Here is a 23,240-nt window from a genome sequence, read left to right on the forward strand (position 1 = left end):
CTTGGTGAGACCTCATCTCTACAATAAATCAAAATGAGCTGGATGTGGTAGCACACGTCTGTAGTTCCAGCTACTTGAAAGGCTGAGGCGGAAGGATCGCCAGAGCCCAGCAGGTTGAGGGAGTGGCCACTGCACTCCAGTCTGGGTGACAGAGTCAGACTCCAACTCAAAAAAAAAAAAAAAAACAAAAAACCTCTCACTAAACATGTTTAGATTCCTCTAATACATTGCCCTTCCAGGCAGTATCACCCAAGCCTCTGGGTACCTGCTTGCCAGAAGATACTCTTTCCCACTGGACACTGAAGCCTGGTCCTGTTCTTGTCTGCCCAGGATCTCAGTGCCCGGCACATGGTCAGTGCCCAGTTCATGTGGTTGAGTAGACATGAGGTGACAGTTTTGAGGATGCATTGAAGAAGGATGCTCCATGTAGCACATTTCCCCCCTCCTTTATGTTAGTTCCCCAATGCGGGCTCTGAGGACACTGATTTTTATCTTGGCTCTGTGTTTGATCCAGGTGAAGGGTCCGTTTGTCACCTGGCAGGTGGTGCGGGACATTTTGCACGCGACGTTTGAAGAGTCTTTGGATAAAACATCTCATTCTGTGGGACGAAGAGCTCGCTACATAATCAAAAATCCTCAAGCCTATCTGAATTATAAGTAAGCCATATTTGAAATTTCATCACTCCAGGACACAGTTATTCCAGTGCTTCTAGTTCATTCTTTGCTCTGTGTTTGTTCCATTTTCTTAAGAGTCTGGTGTGAAATCAAAGTGGTGCACACTGACCCATCTCATGGGCTGTTAGTTGTTGGAGGCTGTTAGTGAGATTGACCTGGACTTTTCAAGGGCTAGGCATAATCTGGGTATTTCCCATGCATGGCATTTGACCTTCAGAGCAGCTTTGAGAAGTAGGTGTTGTTTCTCTTTTGTCCAGATGAGGAGACACTAGACAGACTGGCTAACTCCCTGAATACCATGTGCCTGGCAGGCGGGGGGAGGCAGAGACTGACTTTCACTGCTGTTTTAACATCATAGCAGCTCTTGTGAACTCAGTAGTGGTTGCCCATCACATAGCTCACTCCAGGAAGAAGCTAGACAGGACCTGAGATCACTGGACAAAACATACTCCACCATGTTCTCACAGAGCTTAGCGAAACCTGGGTGTTCCCTAAGCGTCTCTAGCCATGGTCTTGGACATGTGGGGTGGCTGCTGCCTGGAAATCACAAAGCATTCACCCATGGCTTGTCCGCTGCCACCTTCCCCTTCTTCCAGGGAGAAGGCCATAAAGCCCCACCAGCCCTGCCAGATTCTTCCAAGTCTCTCCACAGACAGGGAAGACTTGAGTAGGGAGGACCAGAGAGTACCACAGTGGTGCAGGGAGGCACCCAAATGTTACAGCCAGACCTGATGAAGTTGAGAAGAACTGACTCCACCAGCTGGAGGTTCATGCCACAAGTTAATAAGAGAGCTTGGCTGCAGGTTGGTTGTGGCCATGGGCTACCTGCCGTCGGCCAGATTGTAGCGAGAAATTGGCCCAGCCCTGGCTTGTGGAGGAAACTCAGCTCTAGGCAGGGTTTCTCAGCCTTGGCACTGTTGACATGTGGGGCTAGATAATTCTTCCTTGTGGGGGCTGTCCTGTGCATTGTAGGGTGTGAACCTGCCCGCTAGAGGCCAGTAGCACTTTCTCTGCCCATCACGACTACCAGAAATGTCTCCAGGTGCTCCCAGTGGGAAAAACTGCTGAGTTACTTATAACAACAGGCCTTCCTGTGTGAAGCCACTTTCCCCTGTGCTTAGAATTTTAGACTTGCTGTATGAAAGGCCCCTGATCACCTGGTCCAAACGCCTCTTTTTTCAGAAGTGGACACAGGCCCAGAGAGAGGCTGTGTATTGGCCAGGATGATAGTGCACTGAAGGTGAAGTGAGATCTGAAGCTTAGGCTTCCTGAGCCCTGACTGGTGCTCTTCATCTTCCCGGCGGCAGCCTGGGCAGTGGAGCAAGAGGGGGTCCAGAGTTGGCCGGCCAGGATCCCATTCCTCGCTGCTGGCCTCCAGAGCTGTGGGGCCGAAGGCGGGGCACTGGTCCACACGGAGGCAGCCTCCTCACCTGGAGGCCAGGATGACCTCCGTAATACCCACACTCTCCCACCTGCCCAGCCTTGGTGTATGTGTGTGTGTACCCTCAGGCAGTCCCTTGACCTTACCGTGCTATAAAATGGAAGGCACTCTGCCGAGCAAGCTCCTTATGAAGGTGCAGGGGCTGTCTAGCAGGAGCCCAGCAAATGTGGGTCGTCTTTCTCTTTGCTTCCTTTTGGACAAGTCAGGCTTTCCTTATATTGTGGAGTTAGGAAGAAGAGTGGAATGGCCAGTTTCCTGCTTTGGAGGAGATCAGACTCTTAGTAATGATAAATACCAACCAATGTGTGATATTTTTAAGTGTACAATCCACTTTCACATTGGTCAGCTTATTTGGGCTTGGCCACATCCTGTGAAGGGGCAGGTGGAACTTGCGGTTCTGTTTACCTGTGGAAGGTGGAAGCTTGGGAAGCCAAGTGTACAGTTGAGCTGCAACAGACCTGACTTGGACCGGGTTGGCTGACGCCATTCTTCATTGGTGAGAGCTGTAGTCCAGAGGTGTGTAAGCAAGTCAATCTCACGGTTAGCCACAGCCAGCAGTGTTGCAGTGGACTCTGCTGAGGTCTGAATATAGACATCATTGCAGCACCTTGACTCTGTTTTTGTCCTCTCTTCATGTAGGGTTTGCCTAGCGGAGGTGTACCAGGATAAAGCACTTGTTGGAGATTTCATGAATCGAAAATGTGACTATGAAGACCCAAAGGTAGGTCCCATGCAGTCGTAGGGCCCAGCCTGCTCCCGGGCAGGGTGCCTAGGCTCCAGCCAGCTTCTCTGGGCCCTGTGGAGCCCCTGCCAGCCTTATAAACATGGATTTATTTTCCTGCTCACTTGGGAAATTGACTTGTTGGCTCTTTGGCTTTGGACCTTACTTGGCTTCAAGCATCCGTTTTTAAAGGTGATTAGGATCTGACGCGCCACTTTGAAAGGCTGCTGTGCCTTAGGCCTGTTTTGTTAAGAAAATGGGACATCTCTTCAGAAGTTATAGACTTCTTAGAAAACCTGCAATAGGGTGTGAGTTTTCTTTCTAGTTTCTGTGCAGGTGGGGCTGAGGTGGTGGCTGACAAGAATGCTGTCTGTAGACCCAGACTTCTGCCCTTTGGGTTGGAGCCTGCTCGTCCCTCGCTAAACTAACACTGGACCTGCTGCTTGCGTGTCAGGCTGTGTGAGGCGAGGCCAGTGGAAAAGAGAGGAAGCCTTTCCCTGAGGGAGCTGTAGGCGAGTAGGACAGGCAGAGAGGTTGGTGGCCATTGCAGGACAGAGCAGTCGGTTCCTGGAAAGAGGACAGCACAGACCAGCAGTGCTTTTGGATACAAGTGACAGAAAAACACAACCTTTCCCCGTATACCAAGCAGCTTGGAGGTAGGCAGTCCTGGGCTGGTACAGCAAAGTAAATGTATTGGGTTCCCAGGTACATGCAGGCATGCCAATCTCTGCCTCAGCTGTCAGGTTCCCATCCTATACCAGTCACCCCTCAGTTGCAAGTTGACTGTTAGAGCTCAGGTCCTCACAGCAGAATCCCAGGGCAGGAAGAAGGGGAGAGGGACTACACTGGGCCCATGGGGCTCTAGTTTTGAGGGCAGCCTTTCCCAGGATTCCCTGACAATCTGGGTCACGTGGCTGGGAGACAGCCATCTAGAACAGGGACTGAGGCTGCCATGAGTGGCTTAGACTATGACTGTCCTGAGCATCCTGGGAGCCAGGCATCCTGTCTCCCCAGAGTGTATTGGGGCGAACTCTGCTAATAAGAAAGAATGGAGAAGAACAGAACAAGTGTCCCACAGAATCTGCCACAGAGGGCTTTGTTGGCAGAGGTGTCAGCACTGGATGAGATATGAAAGCCAGGCAGGGCAACGAGGGAAGAAGGAGTGAGGGACCCTGTGGGTGCAGCACCAGGGCCGCAGCCTGTTACAGCAGGGGCCATTTCCTGCATAACCACAAGGCCAGGGAGGAGCAGGAACCCCCTCTGTCACATGGGACACAGGTGATGTGGTCAGTTTGCTTCTCGGATCTGAACTGAGCTGGTTGTGTTGTGGATGTAGAGGAGGGGACTGACCTGAGGGTAACAGTTGTGTGTGAGACTAGACGAGAGAGGGAGGAGGGAGCAAACCTGGGGAGGAGACTGGGGGAACACAAGCTGGCCAACAGGAGGTACCTAAGGGCACTGGAGACTGTGTAGATGTGCTTGTCTTTCTGCCTTGGGCTTGGGAGAGAACTTTGCAGGTGCAGGTGTGAGGATTGGCATCAGGTCAGTTGAGACCAGGTGCTCCAGAACCTGATCTAGTGGTAAGTGTCTGCTGCCTCCAGCAGCCTGGCCTCCTTAGCCAACAGGAACCACCGTGGTGCGGGAGGCAGCGTGGTCAGTGGTTCCTGGACAGAGCTGGTGCAGGCATTTGTTACAAGATGAAACCTAGAGGGAAAGAAGGGGCATAACATCTCATTCTCTCATGTTGAAAGGTTTGTGCCAATGAGTTTAAAGAGTTTGTGGAGAAGCTTAAAGAGAAGTTCAGTTCAGCCCTAAAGAATTCTAACCTTGAAATCCCAGACACACTCCAGGAGCTGTTTGCCAGGTAAGGTTCTTCCAGGGTGGTTCCATGTGACCCTTGCCAGGCAAGAGAAAAAGGTCAGCTGGCCAGGACTACTGTGGTGTCTGTCAGCAGTTCTGGGAGTACACGGCACCTGCCTGGCTGGGTTTGGCCCTGCAGTAACCAATCCACCTGTCTCTCTTGTGTCTGGGCCACCTGATCTCTCACACGGGACTTGAAAACAGGGAGAGACCTACTTTTCCTAGCACTTTGCCAGGCACTTGCGTTCTTTTTCCCTTTGAGTCCCTGCAGCTGACTTAATTCAGGCTTCCTTGCCTGGTTGGTACACTTTTTGCTAAGTTTGCTTTCTTGACATATGAGGACACTCTGAAATATCAGTATCATGTCCAAGGTCACTGTGCTTGTAAGCAACAGGACCAGGCCTTGAACTTGGGTGGGTCTGACCCCCAGAGCCCCACTCCTTCCTACCCACCACTCCACATCTAGAAGATCTTGCTTGGTATGAACACAGACCCCTATGCAATTTCTGAATCTTGAGTTCTGTGGATGAGGTATCATCCAAATGGAAATCCCTGCTTTCCACCGTCCTCATCCAAAAAGTCTTCCTAACCACCCGATTTCTGGATCTCTTCTATGAAGTGATGACATTCATTATTCAGTTCCTATTTGTAAACTGTATACCTTTGCTCTCTGCATGTCAATTGAGATGGCATTTCTTGATTTGTTTAACTAGTAACTTAGGTAGTGCCCACTGTCTGCCAAGTCACTTTTGGAGTTGATATCCTTGGATTTTGTTTTGCTTTTTGTAGTAAACTTTTCCGTAGAACTCCCAAATGGCATGGTTTAAATTCAGTCCTAAAGGTGTTTCAGTCACCTGTTTACCTATTTGTAATTTTCAGTGTATTTTTAGTAAAGTTATGAGACAACTTTTAATCATAAAAGGGGACTATGAAAGATTTTTAAAGGAGAGCCAGGCAACCATTAGAGAAGAGAGACAGTTGCAGTTGTAAGCATTCTGATTTTGATCCTGAGCATTCTGGCAGGCAAGGCAAACTAGAAAATGGTTCCATATTTTCCTTGTTTGATTAAAAGCAGTTCACATGTTTTTCTAAACAGATGCTTTTTCTTGGCACTACATTTTAGGAAGAATTTACTACTACAAAGATGAAGTTTTACTTTAGTTTTGTAGAACCAAAGAAATGTCTTACAAATGGCTATGTTTTTTTTTTTTAAACTTTTTCTCTAAGTCTTAGCTTCTCTATAAGGCCATACTTTTTAAAGTCAGTTCTATTATTTATTCTTATGTTTATTTCCTTTGTGTGAATACAGTAAAATGATGTCACATGAAGTTCAAAGAAGAGATGGGAAATAATCTGTAGTTCCAACACATGATATGGCTGTTCTCCTTTGGCTGATTTTTTTTCTAACTGACAAATAATGGTTACATTTATTTGTGGAGTACAGTGTGATATTTTGATATATAGATAGATAGATAGATAGATATACACGTTGTAGTAAGATTAAATCTTTGATCAGTATATCCATTACCTCATCAACTTAGCATTTTTTTGTGATGAGAACATTAAAAATCTATTGTTTTAGCAGTTTGGAAATACACAATATATTACTATTAACTGTGATCACCATGCAGTTTTAGATCACTAAGACTCGTCTGGTTTACCTGAGCTTTCTGCCCTTTGATCATCTTCCCTTTCCCCATTCCTCCCCCAGCCCCAAACCCTCTGGCTACTACCTTTCCGCTCTCTATGAGATCAATGTTTTTAGATTGCTTTCAGATATTTTCTTCCAGTCTTCTTTGTTTATGTTTGTTTTGTTGTTGCTTGTTTGTTTGTTTGAAAACAGGATCTCACTCTGTCACCCAGGCTGAAGAGCAGTGGCACGATCACAGATCACTGCAGCCTTGAACTCCTGGGCTCAAGTCATCTTCCCACCTCATATTCCTGAGTAGCTAGCTGGGACTATAGCGTATACCACCCCACGCCCGGCTAATTTTTCTATTTTTTGCAGAGACAAGGTCTTGCTATGTTGCCCAGGATGGTCTGGCCTCAAGGAATCTTCCCCCATCAGCCCTCCCCAAGTGCTGCAATTATAGGTGTGAGCCATTGCACCCAGCTTCGTCTTTCTTGTGCTTACATGTCAAATCTGAATGAGCCCACTTTTTATATCCTGCTTCCTTGACAGTAAACAGTGAATCCTTGTCGTCCTCACTTATTCAGTGGGCAGAGCATCTTAATGTAAATGTACAATGTTTGACTTTTGGTGAGTTAACATCTCCCCCAACACTTCAGCCACTAATGGCCATCTTAAGCAGGCATCAGCTCAGTGAGTGAAGATCTTCTTTGTTTCGTTGACTTGCTATTTTGTTTCTCATGCAGATACCGAGTTTTGGCAATTGGGGATGAAAAAGATCAAATCAGGAAAGAGGATGAACTGAACAGGCAAGTACTGATATATGCGTACCTTTCCTCTGCTACTTGGTTAGGTTGCACAACCTAGCACAGGGTCAGTTAGGACCATCCTACCCACCACTGGTTTTTGTAAATAAAGTTTGATTGGAACACAGCCATGCCCACTTCTGTGTCATCTATGCTGCTTTTTTGCTAGAACATCAGAGTTGAGTACAGTTGACCCTTGAACAATACGGAGGATAGAGGACATCAACCTTCTCATATGTAAAAAATATTCATATAACTTTTAACTTCCCAGAAACTTAGCCACTCATAGCCTACTGCTGACAGGAAACCTTACCAATAACATAAGCAGCTGGTTAACTCATGTTTTGTATGTTGCGTGTATTCTTACAATAAAGTAAAATAGAGAAAAGACAACGTTATTTAGAAAATCATAAGGAAGCGAAAATACACTTAAGCAGTGAAAGTGGATCATCCTTGTTGTCTTCACGTTGGGAAGGCTGAGGGGGAAGAGGAGGGCATGGTCTTGTCATTTCAGGAGTGGTAGAGGCAAGTCCACATATGCAAGGAGGCCCTCGCAGGTCACACCTGTATTGTTCAGGGCTCAACTGTAGTTGCAACAGAGTCCGTGTCACCTATGAAGGCTGAAATATTTATTGTCTGTCCCTTTATAGAAAAAGTCTCCTGCCCCCTAACCTCACATATCACCGACCTAGCCTTAAATAGATAGGTTGGGACTGGATTTGAACTCTCACCCCATGAACTTTCCAGGCAAAACTCTGTTGAAAATCTCAGCTGTTTTTTTCCATCTTGGATAATCAATATTCCATTTGATTTCGGCTCTGTATTTCAGTGAGAAGCCTATTCTCTTTGGAGAAAATCTTTTTTAGAATTAGAAGTGGAAAAATATAAGCACTAACTGCATTTGTTAATTGTCATAAACCTGATCTAGGTATGCCACCCCTTATCCACTAGACAAACTTTTTTCCTGCAAAATAGGACCAGTTAGTGAAACCTAAAAACCATCATTGATTGTGCTTTGTTTTGTGAATAGTTTTGGCATTCATCTCACTTCTGTGAGGTTGGAAGCGTTTCTGAGAATTGCATCTGTCCTGTGGCCTCATGCTGTCCTGCCACCTCTCTCTTTCAGTGTGGATGACATCCACTTTCTGGTGCTCCAGAACCTGATCCAGAGCACACTGGCCCTCTCGGACAGTCAGATGAAGTCCTGTCAGTCATTTCAGGTGGGTACTGGCTGCCCGGCTGCATGGCTAGATCGAGGGGTCCTTCCGAGGCCAGCCAGATGAGAAGCTGGCCCCACTCTTCTCAGCTGGAGATTCAGGGGTCCGATTCCCCTGAGGTGCAGGCCCTCACTTCTTTCCACTTTGCTTTTTTATGTTATTTCATTTTTATTTTTTAATTTTATTCTGTATGTTGAAGGTATGTAGTTGGATGACGGTATGTAGCTGGATGATGTGATACATGTACACATTGCGAAATAATCGCTAATTAACATATTCATCACCTCGCACAGTTACTTTTTTATGGTGAGAACACTCAGGATTTCCTTCTCAGCACACTTCAAGTACAGTGCAGTATTGTTACCTGTCGTCACCATGCTGCACTTTAGCCTTCCAGGCCTCATTCATCTCGTATAACTGAAGCTTTGTACCCTTTGACCAACTTCTCACCTCTCTCTTTTATCTTTAAGTATGAGGACAGGACCCAGTGATCTCCAAAATCCCTCCCAGAGCTTAGGTTTTTAAGCCTAATGTTTCAGACAAAAAATTAAACAGAGGAGGAAAGGAGGCATGGCAGAGGAACGAGAGAGTAATCGAGCTATGCAGTGCGTCTTTTCAAATTGTAACTCACAGTGCTGAGGCAGCTGGGCTCTGGAGATCACTGGGTGTGGGAAAGCTGCCTTTCTGTGGACAGCGAGGCACCTGTCTCCTGAGGTCATGGGTCCATGCTGCTGCTTTAGTGTGACTGGAGGGTGAAGGAGGAAGGGCCTGGGAAGGCAATGGTCGTACTACTCTGGACGAGTATTGAAACTGGAGAGTCAGGGAAGCGAAAGCAGCTTGGCTGTCACACAAGGTCCCAGCAACAAGGCACTGAGGGAGCCTTGCCTGAGCCAGTGCACCCAAGGGCATCCTGCTCTCTGGTTTTTACCAAAGCGATCTCCAGGTAGCACCTTTTGCTTTTGTATTTCACCTCTAAACCTAAATGTCTGCTCCTTTGCTCATATTCACAAATCAACCCTGCTTAGAATGAGAGGGAAAAAGAAGAAAACAAAGGGATGATGTTTCCATGCTACTGATGAAGTTAGATGGAAGGGGTCCCAAGCTCCCACTGAAGAGTTGTCTTAGCGTGTGGACCCCAGGCCCCACCCTCAGAGACTCCAGTCAGGAGTAGGTGGATGGGGCCCTAGCCAGTGTGTGCCACACACCCCCGATGCCCATGCGGGGAGTCCAGGGACCACCCCAAGAAAGCACTGCTGTAGACCCAGCTGGTGCACTGCAGATCTTTCCCAGGCATGTGCTTGGTACTTCAGCCACAGTGGGTGGGGGAGGCTGGCAGGAGATGGAACTGGTTAAGGAAAATACCTGGCCAGGCTTGAATGCCATGCTTCAGAGTGCTGGCCTAGCCTAGTCACTTCTGCAGGTCAGGCCTCTGCAGACCACAAGCGGGTGAACACTTGATCTGTCCTGGTTTTGTTTGTTTGATTTGAGGTGGAGTCTTACTCTGTCACTCAGACTGGTGTGTAGTGGCATGATCATGATGATCACAGTTCACAGCAACCTTGACCCCTGGGCTCAGGTGATGCTTTCGCCTCAGCATCCCAAGCAGCTGGGACTACAGATTCGTGCCACCACACCCTGCTCCTTTTTTTTTTTTTGTAATGATGATATTTTGCTATGTTGCCCAGACTGGTTTTGAACTGGCTCAGGCACCTGCCTCAGCCTCCCAAAGTGCTGGGATTACAGGCATGAACCACCTTGCCCAGCTGATCTGTCCTATTTTAATTCATCACCCTGAGGTACGGTGCCTCCTGCAGGGACACCTGGGACCATCAACTTGGAGAGGCCCAATACATGTCTCCCTATACTTGTTTGCCGTGTGGCACTTGAACTCGTGGCTGTTTTATGCATACGGTACAGTATATGCATTTTTGAGTGAGAGACTAGCATCTGTGCCAGGTGTCCCTCTGTGCCACCCAGCATTTTGCAGTTAAGAAAAGAAAGCCCTATCGGAACCTGAAGATACAGAGAACAGAAAGGAATAGCATAGGGCAGAAGTCCAAATAGACAGCCCACAGGCCATGTCTGGCCCATGGATTTGTTTGGTTTTTTTGTTCTTTTTTACTTCCAACATTGCACATAAGTCTTCACATTTCTGACCTCTCTTAGTGGTTGCGGAGTGGACTTTCCCACGATCCTGCTCAGCATTGGGTCTGAGCTAGACAGGACCTCCGCAATCCTTCCCAAACTCCTCAAACAAGAAAGCCCAGCCCCAGAGAGAAGCAGCTAGTTTTGCAACCAGCAGAAGCTGTCAGAGGCTGATGTGTGCTTGAAACTCAGGGTGGGTTGAGTCAGCTCTTTTCAGAAACTTGGAGTAGCTTGTCCTGCTGACCCTGCAGTCCTGAGCAGCTCCTCCTCTGGGCAGGGCCCAGGTCTGTGAACTGAGCTGGCTGATGTGCGAAGGCACAATGGCGTGGCCAACAGAGGCGCCTCCTTCTGTTTAGTGCTTCTTGTGAGCACCAGTCACTGGTGTGGCAGCAGCAAGAAATTTGAACCTATGCTCTTCTGGTATTTCCATACAAGTAAACAAATTAGGTCGTTTTAGGGAGAGGCACTGTTGCAGAGAAAGTTCCACAAGATGGTGTACTATAGTTAACCGCAGAGAAGCAGGACAGAGGAGGATTTGATTTTTGAGCTGAGACTTGAATGTTGAGTCAGTTATGCAAGGATTTAGGAAAGCAGAAAGTGCAAAGGCCCTGAGGTGGAATGCCTTGGCTTTCTCAAGAAAAGTGTACAGGCCCAGGAGGTTGGAGCTTTGTGAGCAAGGGGTGGAGTTGCAGGGGTGAGGCTAAGAAACAGCTCTCAAGGGTCCTCATCAGTCAGGAGAGAAGCCCTTGGGGTTTTCAAGGCAGGGAAGGAACACGGAGTCTGGTTTAGACATCAAAGGTTTAATCTGGCTGCTGTGGAGAATGTGAGGGAGGTGACACGTGGACACACAGAGACCTGTGAGCAGGAGGCTGTGGTGAGAAAGGGTGGTGGTGTGGACCAGATGGGGCCAGTTCTGATGGTGTGAGCACGTGCATGTGGGAACATATTTTGCAGGTTGAGCCAGCCCGGCATGCTGGTGGCTGGGTGAGAGACCAAGGGGCAGGGTTGTACCTGAGGCGATTCTGTGTTGGTCCTCAGGGTTGTTGTGTCCAAAGAAGTAGGCTTTGAGGTGCCTGGCCTTGCAGTCTGTCCAGGCGTCTGGCCTTCTCTGCGGTCTCTGGATGTGATGGCAGAGGTGATAGAATGAGAGTTCCGTTCTCCAGCCTCCACTGCACGTGTGCACTTGCGCATGCGTGCACTCTCTCTCTCTCTCTCTCACACACACTCTCTCTCACTCTCACGCCAGTCCTGTGCTCCTCTGCCATCATCCAAGGCCATAAAGGCTCAGCCGCGGCCTCTGTGCATCCACATGAGAGCCTTGCTCACCCTGGCCCACTGTGTTGCAGACTTTCCGCCTCTACCGGGAGTACAAGGACCACATTCTCGTGAAGGCCTTCCTGGAGTGCCAGAAAAGGAGCTTGGTCAACCGGCGCCGGGTCAGCCACACGCAGGGCCCCAAGAAGAACCGGGCCTTGCCCTTCGTGCCGATGTCCTACCAGCTATCTCAGACCTACTACAGGTGAGGCCCTTGGGAGTGTGGTCTCCAGGGTGGAGGCTGTGCCACGTCTTGTCTGTGAAGAGGAACAAAGGAAACATCCTTTGTCCTGAGGGCATGTGGGCTTCCGGGCCTCTTTTGGCTCTGGCAGGAGCTTCCTCGTCAGCACCTGTCCTCCTTCCTGGCATGAGAATAGGGTGAATACGGGCAGTCGTTTGTGTTGACAGCATGACCTTTTTTGCAAGTAGTTTGTTTCCCTTTCTCCCATCACATGGAGTAAAATAAGTTTTGGATTTGATAATTGGTCCAGTTAGAAGTCCACCCTTCTGGTTGGGCTTAACCTCAGCCCCTCGTCCTCACAGCCCCCAGACCCATGACGCTCCCACCTGGCTGGCTCTCACACTGCCTCTCAGGCTTACGGCAGCAGCAGCAGCCTGTGTGGGGCTGGGGTGTGGAGGTGCATTTTGAGAAGCATCTTCCCTGAGCTGCCTCCTGACAGGGCATTCTTGAACAAGCATTACACTGCCAACCTCCTGGCCACAGAAAGAGGAAATTTCTTAGAACGTTCTTGAGCTGCCACCTTAATAGCTTCCCCATCCCATACTGTCTTTGCCAGCCCTCAGGTCTGCATGGGGCTGCAGTCAAGACAGCACGATGCATCTTCTTTTGCTTCTTTTACCCATCCCTTTGCCTGACTCCAGGCACCTCCTCCCACCTAAGCCCTCACTCCTAATGACCCTCGGGCTCCTGTGATCCTTGGCCATGGAAGTGGCAATGGAAGAGGCAGCAGAAGACATGGGTCCAAGTTCAACGAGGCTATTTGTCCTGGAGCCATTGCTCTGACTGCATGTCCTCCGTGGGAGGACAGGGGAGGTGGTCAGCAGACCAGGAAGACCTCTTGGGTCCCTTCTCTCTGACCATTCTTACAGGATCACAGAGTTTGTTGCTCTTGGATGGAGTTAGGAGCTTGACTGCAGGCACTGTGTAGAGACGATGAGATTGAACACGCACGTCCTCTGATCTCTAGAAGATCAGAGCTGGTTTGGTGCAAAGATGATTATCACAGAAAGCACATTCATCATCCCTTGTTCAGCAGCTATTTATAGTGAGCGCTGCAGAGTGAGGCATGGAACTCTGGGTGAGATGAAAAGACAGGACCCTGCCTCAAGGGTGCTCAGGCAAGTGGGAAAGAGAGACGCAAACGCCAGGTCTCTGCATGGAAACGCAGCACCTGCATTTGAGGTGGAGGAGAGAGTTCTGGGGAGAGGGTGGGTGTTTGTTTTTCACCATAAAGATTTTATGTGCTTGTAGCCCGTCTGAAGGGAAGCTTCCCCATACTGGTCCTCAGTCAGACCCTTCCTTTCTTTTTTGCTGTGTAGGATTTTTACATGGCGATTTCCAAGCACCATCTGCACCGAATCCTTCCAATTTTTGGACAGACTCTGGGCTGCCGGCAAGTTGGACCAGCCTGATAATTTTTCTTTCAAAGACCAGGATAATAGCAACTCCACAAACGACATGGTGGCATTTTCATTGGACGGCCCTGGAGGACATTGTGTGGCCGCCCTGACCCTTTTCTCTTTGGGCCTTATCTCTGTGGATGTCAGGATCCCGGAGCAGATTATAGTGGTGGACAGTTCGATGGTGGAGAATGAGGTCATCAAAAGGTAAGAGCCTAGAGCCCACAGCAGCTGGGAAACCAGGCCCTGTGCACACAACTTTCCCCACAGGGTGGGCTTGAACCTGTTCACAGAGCTTTGGGCATCGTTGTTCCCCTTGTCACTGTGTCGTTTGCACCTTTATCCACTCAGTCTTCTGGTCTTACTCAACCAGCGAGTCCTGAGTTTTTGCTTTGCGTGTGACCACTAGGCATTTGCCAGACAGAGACAAGCAGGGTGTGGCAGCGCCTTCAGGGAGCTCACAGATGAGTACTAGGAATTGCATGCAGCACCTGAGGCATCCTCTTTGGGCACCTTCCAGATGCTGTGGGAATGTGCCAGGAAGAAGGACACTGCACTGTGGGACAGTGCAGGGTATAGAGGAAGAGAAGGTGGGGTTGGCCCAGGCTCTGGGAGGGTCTCGAAACTGAACTGGAGCTTTGTGGGAAAGGAGTTGTTTTCTGAACAGAGATCCAGGCAAGAGGAACAGCTCTTGCACGGAACCAGATGTGTGACGGGTCAGCATGGTGTGCAGGAAGGTGAGGAAGGGAGATGACTGCAGTGGCAGTCCTTGCCAGCCCTGATACTAGAGCCCAACCAGGTGCCACAGTGTCTTTGGCTGTTGCAGGCCACTGCAGAGGCAGAACCAGAGGCCTCAGAGGCAGAGGAGAAGCCATTGCCTGTGTTCAGGCATCTCGTTCTCAATTCTCTCCTAGCTTGGGGAAGGATGGTGGCTTGGAGGATGACGAGGATGAAGAGGAAGACTTGGACGAGGGTGTTGGGGGTAGGCGCCGGAGCATGGAGGTGAAACCCGCCCAAGCCTCCCATACCAACTACCTGCTGATGAGGGGATACTATGCCCCTGGCATTGTCAGCACCCGCAACCTCAACCCCAACGACAACATTGTGGTCAACTCCTGCCAGGTGAAGTTCAGGCTCCGCTGCAGCCCTGCGTCCACACGGCTGAGGCCTGATGGTGAGTGTTGCCCACGGGAGCTGCTGGGAGGGGGCGCAGGGAGGTGGCCAGGAAGGCCCTCGGGCCTGTCCTGCGACCCACTCCAGAAATGTGCAGCGTCAGGCTCTGAAGGCAGGCACCTAGCCACAGCTAGCACCAGGGAGACACACGCCACCCTTGCTGCTGCCTCCAGGAGCACATGGCCTAAGACGCCTTCCCCAGCAGACAGTGCTGTGCCCACATCTCTGGCGAGAGCTCGCCATACTACCTCTTCATGTCTTCTAATTACAGTGTGGAAGGACAGAGTTCCTCCCACTCCCTCCACAGCCCTCCGTTACATGCCTTAGAGATGTGTTCAGGGAATTCTTGACGCCTTGCTGGGGACAATGCGCGTTTCACATTCGTGGCCTCCTGCCTCCTTTTCCTCCAGTTCTGAGACCTTGTTTTAAGTTCTTCTGTGGATGACCTTGGACGCTTCAGGTAGCCACTGAGCCCACCGCTTTCCCAGCCCTCGGCTGTAGGCCGGGTCTCCTCCTGATGCGTGAGAGTGCTGGGGCCCTTCCCTCCCTGCTTGGTTCCCCTCCTCCCCCTTGCCCTTGCCTACGCTGGCTGACTTACCTTGATGCATCCACGTGTACCTCTGAGATGTTGCAGGTTCAGTTCCAGACTCACAGTAAAGCAAGTCACATGATTTTTGGTTTCCCAGTGCATATAAAAGTGAGGTGGCTCAACCTGTAATCCCGCGCCTTTGGGAGGCTGAGGTGAGTGGATTGCCTGAGCCCACGGGTTCGAGACCTGCCTGGGCAGCGAGACCTCATCTCTACAATAAATCAAAAAATCAGCCGGGTGTGGTAGTGCATGCCTGTAATTCTGGCTACTTGGAAGGCTGAGGCAGAAGGATCGCTGGAGCCCAGCAGGTTGAGGCTGCGGTGGCTGGGAGCAGCCACTGCACTCCAGTCTGGGCGACAGAGTGAGACTCCAACTCAAAAAAACAAAAAAAAAAAAACCCAAAAAACAAAACAAAGAAAAAAGTGAGGCTTACACTATACCATTGTCTATTAAGTGTACAATAGCATTATGTCTTACTTTTAAAAAAACTACATGCATACCTTAATTAAAAAATACTTCTGGCTGGGCGTGGTGGGTCACGCCTATAATCCCAGCACTTTGGTAGGCCCTATTGAAAGGATTGCCTGAGCCCATGGGTTCCAGACCAACCTAGGAAACTTGGTGAGACCTCTTCTCTACAATAAATCAAAAATTTAGCTGGATGTGGTGGCTTGCACCTGTAGTTCCAGCTACTTGAAGACTGAGGTGAAAGCATCGCTTGAGCCCAGCAGGTCGAGGCTACAGTGGCTGGGAGTGTGCCACTGTCCTCCAGCCTGGGCAACAGTGTGAGACTCCAACTCAAAAAAAAAAAAAAAAAAAAAAAGACTTTATTGCTAGAAAACTGTAACAATCATCAGAGCCTTCAGCGAGTCATAATCCCTTTGCTGGTGGAGAGTCTTGTCTTGATGCTGATGGTTGCTGACTGCTCAGGGTGTTGGTGGTGGCTGTGGCCATTTCTGAAAATGAGACAAACAATGAAGTTTTTCACATTTGATTGACTCTTCTTTTCATGAAAGATTTCTCTGAAGCATGCAGTATTGTTTTATAGCACTTTACCAGTAGTTGAACTTCTTTCAAAATTGGAGCCAGTCTTCTCAAGCACTGCCCCTGCTTTATCAACTATTATGTTTATATAATATTCTGAATCTCTCGCCTCATTTCAACAGTCTTCATAGCATCTCCACCAGGAGTAGATTCCATCTCAAGAAACCACTTTCTTTGCTCATCTGTAAGAAGTAGCTCCTCATCCATGCAAATTTTACTTTGCGATTGCAGCAATTCACTTACATCCTCTGGCCCCACTGCTAATTCTAGTTCTCTTGCTGTTTCCACCATGTCTGCATTGACTTCCTCCACTGGCCCCGAGCCCCTCAGAGTCATCCCAGCAGGTTGGAATCAGCTTCTTCCAAACTCCTGTTAATGTGGGTATTTTGGCTTCTTCCCATGCATCGTGAGTGTACTTAAAGGCATCTAGAGTGGCGAGTCCTTTTCAGGATGCAAGGTTTTCCATTTACTTTGCCCAGTAATCACTCTCTATGGCAACTATCGCCTTATGAATTGTGTTTATGGAGCTCAGTAAAGTGGGATGCATTGTTGAGGTTGATGGTGTTTACTGTTGGTTTTGTAACCACAGTTGGAATTCTGTGATTGGGAGTTTTGGACCAGGAAAAATGTAGTGATAACCTGTAGAGTTTGGCCTTAGCAGAGAGGTCTTTTATAGACAGCAACAGACACCAGCCCTGGCCAGGGTAAGTGGAATCAGGATTGAATCAGAAGAGCCCAGGCATGTCACAGAATCTAGGGAACCAGGAGCACACGAGCAGCAGGAAGGGACAGGCCAGGGCAGCCCTGCTTGGGGAACTCCCTTTAGCACCCTGGCCTTTACAGATCTTGGATCCCAGCCCCTGGCCTCCATGTCCTTTGCTTTCCATCTTGAGCAGGAGAATCACAGTGGCCAGGAGAAATCCAGTCCAGTCAGCTGCAGTCAGGGCCAAGGGTCAAGAGCCACTCAGGCGACTTCCGTGGCTGTTGGGGAAGCAGTGAATTGGTGCTAGGGTGTGTCCTGCCCCGATGTCACCTGTGCATTGGCCTGGGGAGGGAGCCTTCTGTCAGGCTCCCTCTGACCTTCCCCCGCATCCCCGCAGCCACTTCTCTGGAAGAGCTGAGGGCAGGAACTTCCTGCCTCCCTGACGCCTTCACCAGGCTGGTAAACCCCCGAGGAAAGACCTGCCACCTGGAGGACCTGGCCGGCCAGTTGGAGTTGTTTGGGTACAAGCCTGAGGACGTGGCTGCGGCCTTAGAGATCCAGGAAGCTGTGGCTGCCACGGGTTGTTTTGGGGTTGACAAGGAGGAGCTGCGCAGACGATTCTCAGCCCTAGAGGAGATGAGTGGTGAGCGCACCCAGACGTTCACAGACTACATCCAGGTAAGCCCAATGTCACTAGGGCAGCGTTTTGGTTCCCAGGCCAGACGCACAATGAGGGGGGTTGTCTGGGGCATCCTGCAGTGTATTTTTACAGAAATCGAAGCCGGGTTCGGTGGCTCAGCCTGTAATTCCGCGCCTTTGGGAGGCTGAGGTGAGTGGATTGCCTGAGCCCGCGGGTTCGAGACCCGCCTGGGCAGCGAGACCTCATCTCTACAATAAATCAAAAAATCAGCCGGGCGTGGTAGCGCATGCCTGTAATTCTGGCTACTTGGAAGGCTGAGGCGGAAGGATCGCCGGAACCCTGCAGGTCGAGGCTGTGGTGACCGGGAGTGGCCACTGCACTCCAGTCTGGGTGACAGAGTGAGACTCCAACTCAAAAAAACAAAAAAGAAATTGAATTCGTTGCCAATATTTCAAAACCAGGGCATGTCCCCTAAAATCCAGCCTCTCCTGATTGCTGGAAGGCCCGGCCACATGGACCTGTCCTTCAGCACAGGTGGCTGGAGGCCAGCTGCGCAGTCCCTCCCAAATGGGCCATGTCCTCCCACTCTCACTGCTGTCCCCAAGATGCCCTGACTTCCTGCACTGACACATTCTCCTCACTTCACCTGCCTGTTGAGCAGTGAAATCTCGTCCCTCGGGGCCCAGCGTGTCCTGTACCTCATCTATAGCTGGTGGTTGGTAGCAGCTGGCATCATGCAGGCGCATCTGCCTTGTACTGTAAGAGTGGGTGGAGGGGCCGGCTCAGGCTTTGCAGACCTCAAGGGCTGGGAGACCCCAGGACAGACAGGGCTCCAGGAATCCACCCTCCAGATTTCCCCAGAACCCTAGTGGAAGCCAGCATTTGTCATTGTTGGTTGGTCTTGGGAGTACAAGAAAGAGCGTTCCTGTGGTGACTGTTCATGAAGCTGTGTGGTGCATCCACAGCCCCAGGAGGGGAGCCGGGGCTCAGAGGGACAGGGCTTTTCCCAAGGCTACACAGTGGCGCCCACTGTAGGTGGAAAGGCGACGGGTCAGGCAGCTCCTGTGGCTCTTGGTGCCCCAGATGGCGAGTGCCCACAGCCAGCCATCCCCAGACCTGCACCACTGGGACATGGGTCCTGGTTGCCAGCTGTCAAGTGGAGCAAGTTCCTTGAACCCTAAATTGTGGGGTTTTTATGTAAAAACAAAAAGAAGGGGATGGTGTCACCCTGTGCACCTCCTAGACAGTAGCCAGGACCCCAAAGCAGGTGTGGTGTGAGTGTGAGAAGGCTTAATTCTTGTCATGCGCATGCATTGACAATGGCTTTTGCAGGAGAGCTTGATGGAACTGGGCTGTTGAGTCCTTTAGGTACACACTGAGGCGACTTTGAGGGTACAGCTCTGGTTCCTCGACGGTCACTTATCTAACTCATTTCGCGAATGGCCACAGCGAGCCTAGAGAGGGAACAGCCCCAGGCACAAGGCTGGCTAGCAGGCACAGCTGGCTAGTAGCACACCCGGGGCTGAAATCCAGGCCCGTCTCATGGATCTGGGCCGACACCTACTCAGGCAGGGAGGCCACCCTGTTTGTCACCCGTGAGCCAGCCCCAATGACCCTGGGCTCCCAACAGACCTGTGTGTCTTCCTCCCTAGGACCTCGTGGAGCAACAGGAGCTGCTGGAAGTTGGCGCCAACACCCTTCGCCTGGTGGCCGTGGCCTCTGCCTGGCCCTGGCTCCTGCACTCGGTGCGACTGAAAGGCAAACAGGACAACACTGATGTCCAAAGAGAGGACACCCAGACCAGAACCCTGGAGGGGCCTTCTGGCGAGGATGGCCTCCCTGAGCGGCAGGCACCACCTTCCCAGGGCCCCCAGAGGGCCAAGAGGCGTGCCAGCTGGGCCAGCCAGGTTGGGGAGACCAACACCGAGAGTGCCCAGACGCCCCCCTCAAAGAGGCCCACCTTCCAGGACGTGCGCTTGGCCCCTAGCCCCAGAGCTGAAGAGGGGGCAGAAGCCCAGGCCCTGGCTGTATTCCTGGCTCCTGAAGACAGTGCTGCAGGTGGGGCAGGACAGGAGGACCACGCTGGTGTTGGGGTACCCATCCCCCCAGGCCAAGAGCAGCTGAGCTGCCAGGCCCAGCTTGCAGAAGGCTCTGAAGACCCCAGAGGTACCATCTTGCCCTACCCCACTCCGCCCCACCCTCCCATCCTCAGCCCTGATTGCCCCATGCCTTTCTGCGGGGTGGAGCCCTTGCCACTGGCCACAGAGCGGCGCCGTGAGGGGACGTCGTCGTCCTTTTCTTCACCACTTGTGCCGAGACACTCCTGGTGTCCGGCCGTGTGGGACAAGGGGAGCAGAGATTGCTTCTCCCACTTCCTGAATCTTAACCCATTTCCTCTTCTGTCAGGGTTTGCGGAGAACTTGCGGGCCAGCGACCTCTCCCAGGCAGCACGGGAACGGTGAGTGTGGGTTCTGGCTCAGACCTGAGCCTGGGGGACGTTTGTTCTCAGGGTTCAGGATGTCACACATGGGTCTTCCACGGAGATGCCGCCTGTGCAGTCTGCCTGCCACAGTGGTCCCTGGCAGAAGCACTGGGCGAGGACCGGGCGTGCTGGGCGTCTGCAGCAACAGACCAGCTTGGAGCCGTGGGCCATTGTGCTAGCGGAGACCTGTAGGCAGCTGCTTTCGCCTGGGTGTCGCTGGGCCTCCCCATAGCCCACGAGCATCTCACCCCACCCTCCGGATGAGCAAGGGGCCCAGGGAGCTGCTGCCCCTGCCCCCACACAGCTCGTGTGTGGCCAGTTAGCCTAGAGGACCCCACTGCCAATCCAGCTGCCCCAGGGACTGCTGTGCCCACAGCTGAGGGGTCTCAGCTCTTTCTGGTGCAGAGTGCTTCCTGCAGGTGTGTGCGTTGCCTCGGCATGCCAGGGCTCGAGTGCCTGTGTCCTGGCTCCCAGGAGCACAGACGTGGCCCTCCCAGGGCCTAGCCACAGAGGTCACAGCAGTGTCCAGCTGGTGGTCCCAGGCTTGTCTCATACCTGGGCCCTGTGTGGCGCATCAGTCCCTGGTTTAGTAGTAGAAACTTCTATTAAGAGGAAAGTGTGTCTGAAACCCCGCTCACAGCATGGAACAGAGCTTCTGGGCTGGAGCTTCTGGGCTGCAGCTTCTGTGCTCAGCCAGAGGAGGGAGGTAGCCGCTGGCCCCCAGGTGCCAGGTGGAGCTGGCGACCCTGGATCCTAATCCTTGTCCCCTTCCTGCTGATGCAGAGGGACCTAGAGGCCCCCCTGGGCTCAGTCACATCATCTGAGCAGGCCTCTACACCACGCTCCACCTAGCCGGTGTCTGGGGCCCACAGTCCAGGTGGGGGAAGGGGAGAACAGAGAACGGGGGTGGCCGGTCCCCAGCCCCATAACCTGGCCAGGGCGGGCCTTCCTGAGCCTCCAGTCCCGTCCGACGATGCTGCCCCGCCCCCACTGAGCCTGACACCGACATCCTGCAGGGACTGCGAGAGCATCTGCTTCATCGGCCGCCCGTGGCGCGTGGTGGACGGCCACCTGAACATGCCTGTGTGCAAGGGCATGATGGAGGCCTTGCTGTACCACATCATGACCCGGCCCGGCATCCCCGAGAGCTGCCTACTGCGCCACTACCAGGGCGTCCTGCAGCCCGTCGCCGTGCTGGAACTGCTCCAGGTGCAAGCCCTCCCGGCCTGGGGGGTGGGAACAGCAGGCCAGGAGATGTGTGCTCCCTGTCCCCACCGTACCACTCGCTCCCACTCGCTCCTCCGGGCCGGCCTGTTTCCAGCAGTCCACCCCTGAGCCCCAGCACTCCCTGGGCTCCTGCCCCTCAGCTTCCCTCCAGCGTCCTTTGCTGCCCAAGCTAAAAGACGGGTTTCCGGACTCTTGTCTGACGCTTTCTCTGTAGTGGGGATCACTGACTTGGAGCCCATGGGGCCACACAGGTGGAGGAGCCACGCAGCCCTGCAGCTGTGGTCTCCAGCTGGGCCGCCTGCACCCCACGCCCTGTGTGCCCAGAGGTGCCCCAGTGCCTGGAGAAGTCAGAGCTTGAGGTTCACTGTGAGATGTCCTCGGCACTAAGGGGCACACGGGCCACTCAAGAGCCTACCTGGAAGTCAGGCCTGGCCCCTAGGAAACCCATGTGTGGCCTGGCTGCACCCCCTCCAGAAGTGGGATCCCCGACTTGCCCCCCATCCCGCACTGCAGGGCAGCCCCTCTCGAGAGTCCCACTCTGCCTTTTGCCCAAGCCCTCCTGGGAAATCCCCACCTGTCTGACAGCCAAGTTCAGGTGTCCCTGCCCTGGGAAGCGGCTCCCTGGCTTGAGGTAGGCTCCATAAGTGTGTGAGGGTGGCACCATGACCCGCGCTTGCTATCTGCAGGGTTTGGAGTCCCTGGGCTGCATCCGGAAGCGCTGGCTGAGGAAGTCTGCAGCTGTGTCGCTCTTCTCTGTGCCCGAGGTAGAAGAGGCAGAGGCGCCTTCTGGCCTGAGCGAGCCCCCCACGGCATTCTACGAGCCCACGCTGGACTGCGCCCTGCGGCTGGGCCGAGTCTTCCCCCACGAGGTCAACTGGAACAAATGGATCCACCTGTAGGGCTCTTGTGGGTGCCACCTTCCTCCTGGTCACTGCCTGCAATGCCATCCTTGCCTGGTGGTCGGTGCTGAGCCTCCTGTAGCAGGGGACCCAGTGCCTGACGGGTTCCCACCGTCCTGGGCCTCTGCCTGCCTGTGGCCCAGACTCTTCCCTGGCCACTCCTTGGGAGCCCCGTCCCACACTGGGAGTTGGTGCTTCTTGTCCGGCCGGGCTGACTGGGCTGGAGCAGCTCCCAGGGTCTGTGGTTCTTGCTGTTCCCGGGGCCTCAGCACGTTCCAGATCCAGCCACCTCGCAGACTCTCCCAGCTCCCCAGGTGCCACCGAGAGGAAGGGCCTTGTGGGAGACAGTTACAGCCCGGGGTGGGGGCCCCGTGGAGACTGGCTACTCCCCAGGCAGGATGTCCCAACCCCGCTGGGGCTAAGCCACCCAGGGTGGAGCCTGTGTCCCCTTTCCAGCCTCAAGAGTTGCCTGGCATGTCCCCGGCTGGACCACCCACCACCCCTCGACCTGGCTGGGGTTCCCTGCTGGCTAGAAATAAGGTGTCCCTGTGGGTTCTGGTGGTTTTGTTCTTTTTCCTCTTTCCTCACTCAGAAGGTCCCTCTGGCATGTATTTATTTATTTTTTAATTAAAATGAAGGAAATGCATTTAGCCTTGTGTGTTTCCTAAAGCACTGCTGATCCCCTGAGGGATTCCCTTATGTCCGCTGAGGGACAGCCTGGAGCACCATTTCCCAGGAAACCAAGGGAAGCAGGAAGGCTGACCAGCCTCAGCGAGAGGTGTGAAGGGTGACCCTCCCTTGTTGGGTTGCAGCTCAGGCGAGTCCTGCAACCCAGCCAGTGCCAGGTCCATGCCGGCCCTGCACAGCCGGTGCTGTCTGCAGGCCAGCAGGGCGGACTCGGCTCTTGAAGCTCTCTTCAGCTCACATTGCTTGAGTTTCTCTTTAGTTAGTTGCCAACGCTTTTTAAATGTGAAAATTTCATACATGTTTTAAATATATATATATTTTTTTAAAATATCTTCTCTTGAAAAAT

The 23,240-nt window shown here is 52.1% G+C and overlaps 1 protein-coding gene across 1 annotated transcript in view; it reads left to right on the top strand.

Moving 5' to 3' along the window:
* Positions 1-22,841, top strand: part of GTF3C1 (general transcription factor IIIC subunit 1) — a 78,532-nt gene extending 55,691 nt beyond the window's left edge. Inside the window, exons 24-36 of the mRNA XM_021711438.1 lie at positions 515-657; positions 2,756-2,837; positions 4,589-4,701; positions 7,074-7,136; positions 8,260-8,353; positions 11,842-12,014; positions 13,370-13,657; positions 14,365-14,624; positions 17,357-17,637; positions 19,252-19,765; positions 20,006-20,057; positions 21,098-21,290; positions 21,995-22,841. Coding sequence (XP_021567113.1) covers positions 515-657; positions 2,756-2,837; positions 4,589-4,701; positions 7,074-7,136; positions 8,260-8,353; positions 11,842-12,014; positions 13,370-13,657; positions 14,365-14,624; positions 17,357-17,637; positions 19,252-19,765; positions 20,006-20,057; positions 21,098-21,290; positions 21,995-22,207 — 2,469 coding nt within the window. The 3' untranslated portion in view covers positions 22,208-22,841. The remainder of the gene's footprint in view (positions 1-514; positions 658-2,755; positions 2,838-4,588; positions 4,702-7,073; positions 7,137-8,259; positions 8,354-11,841; positions 12,015-13,369; positions 13,658-14,364; positions 14,625-17,356; positions 17,638-19,251; positions 19,766-20,005; positions 20,058-21,097; positions 21,291-21,994) is intronic.
* The last annotated feature ends 399 nt before the right edge of the window (positions 22,842-23,240 follow it).

The sequence above is a fragment of the Carlito syrichta genome, unplaced genomic scaffold (assembly GCF_000164805.1).
Source record: "Carlito syrichta isolate Samal-C Ts95f unplaced genomic scaffold, Tarsius_syrichta-2.0.1 Scaffold302297, whole genome shotgun sequence".
NCBI classification, from domain to species: Eukaryota; Metazoa; Chordata; class Mammalia; order Primates; family Tarsiidae; genus Carlito; species Carlito syrichta.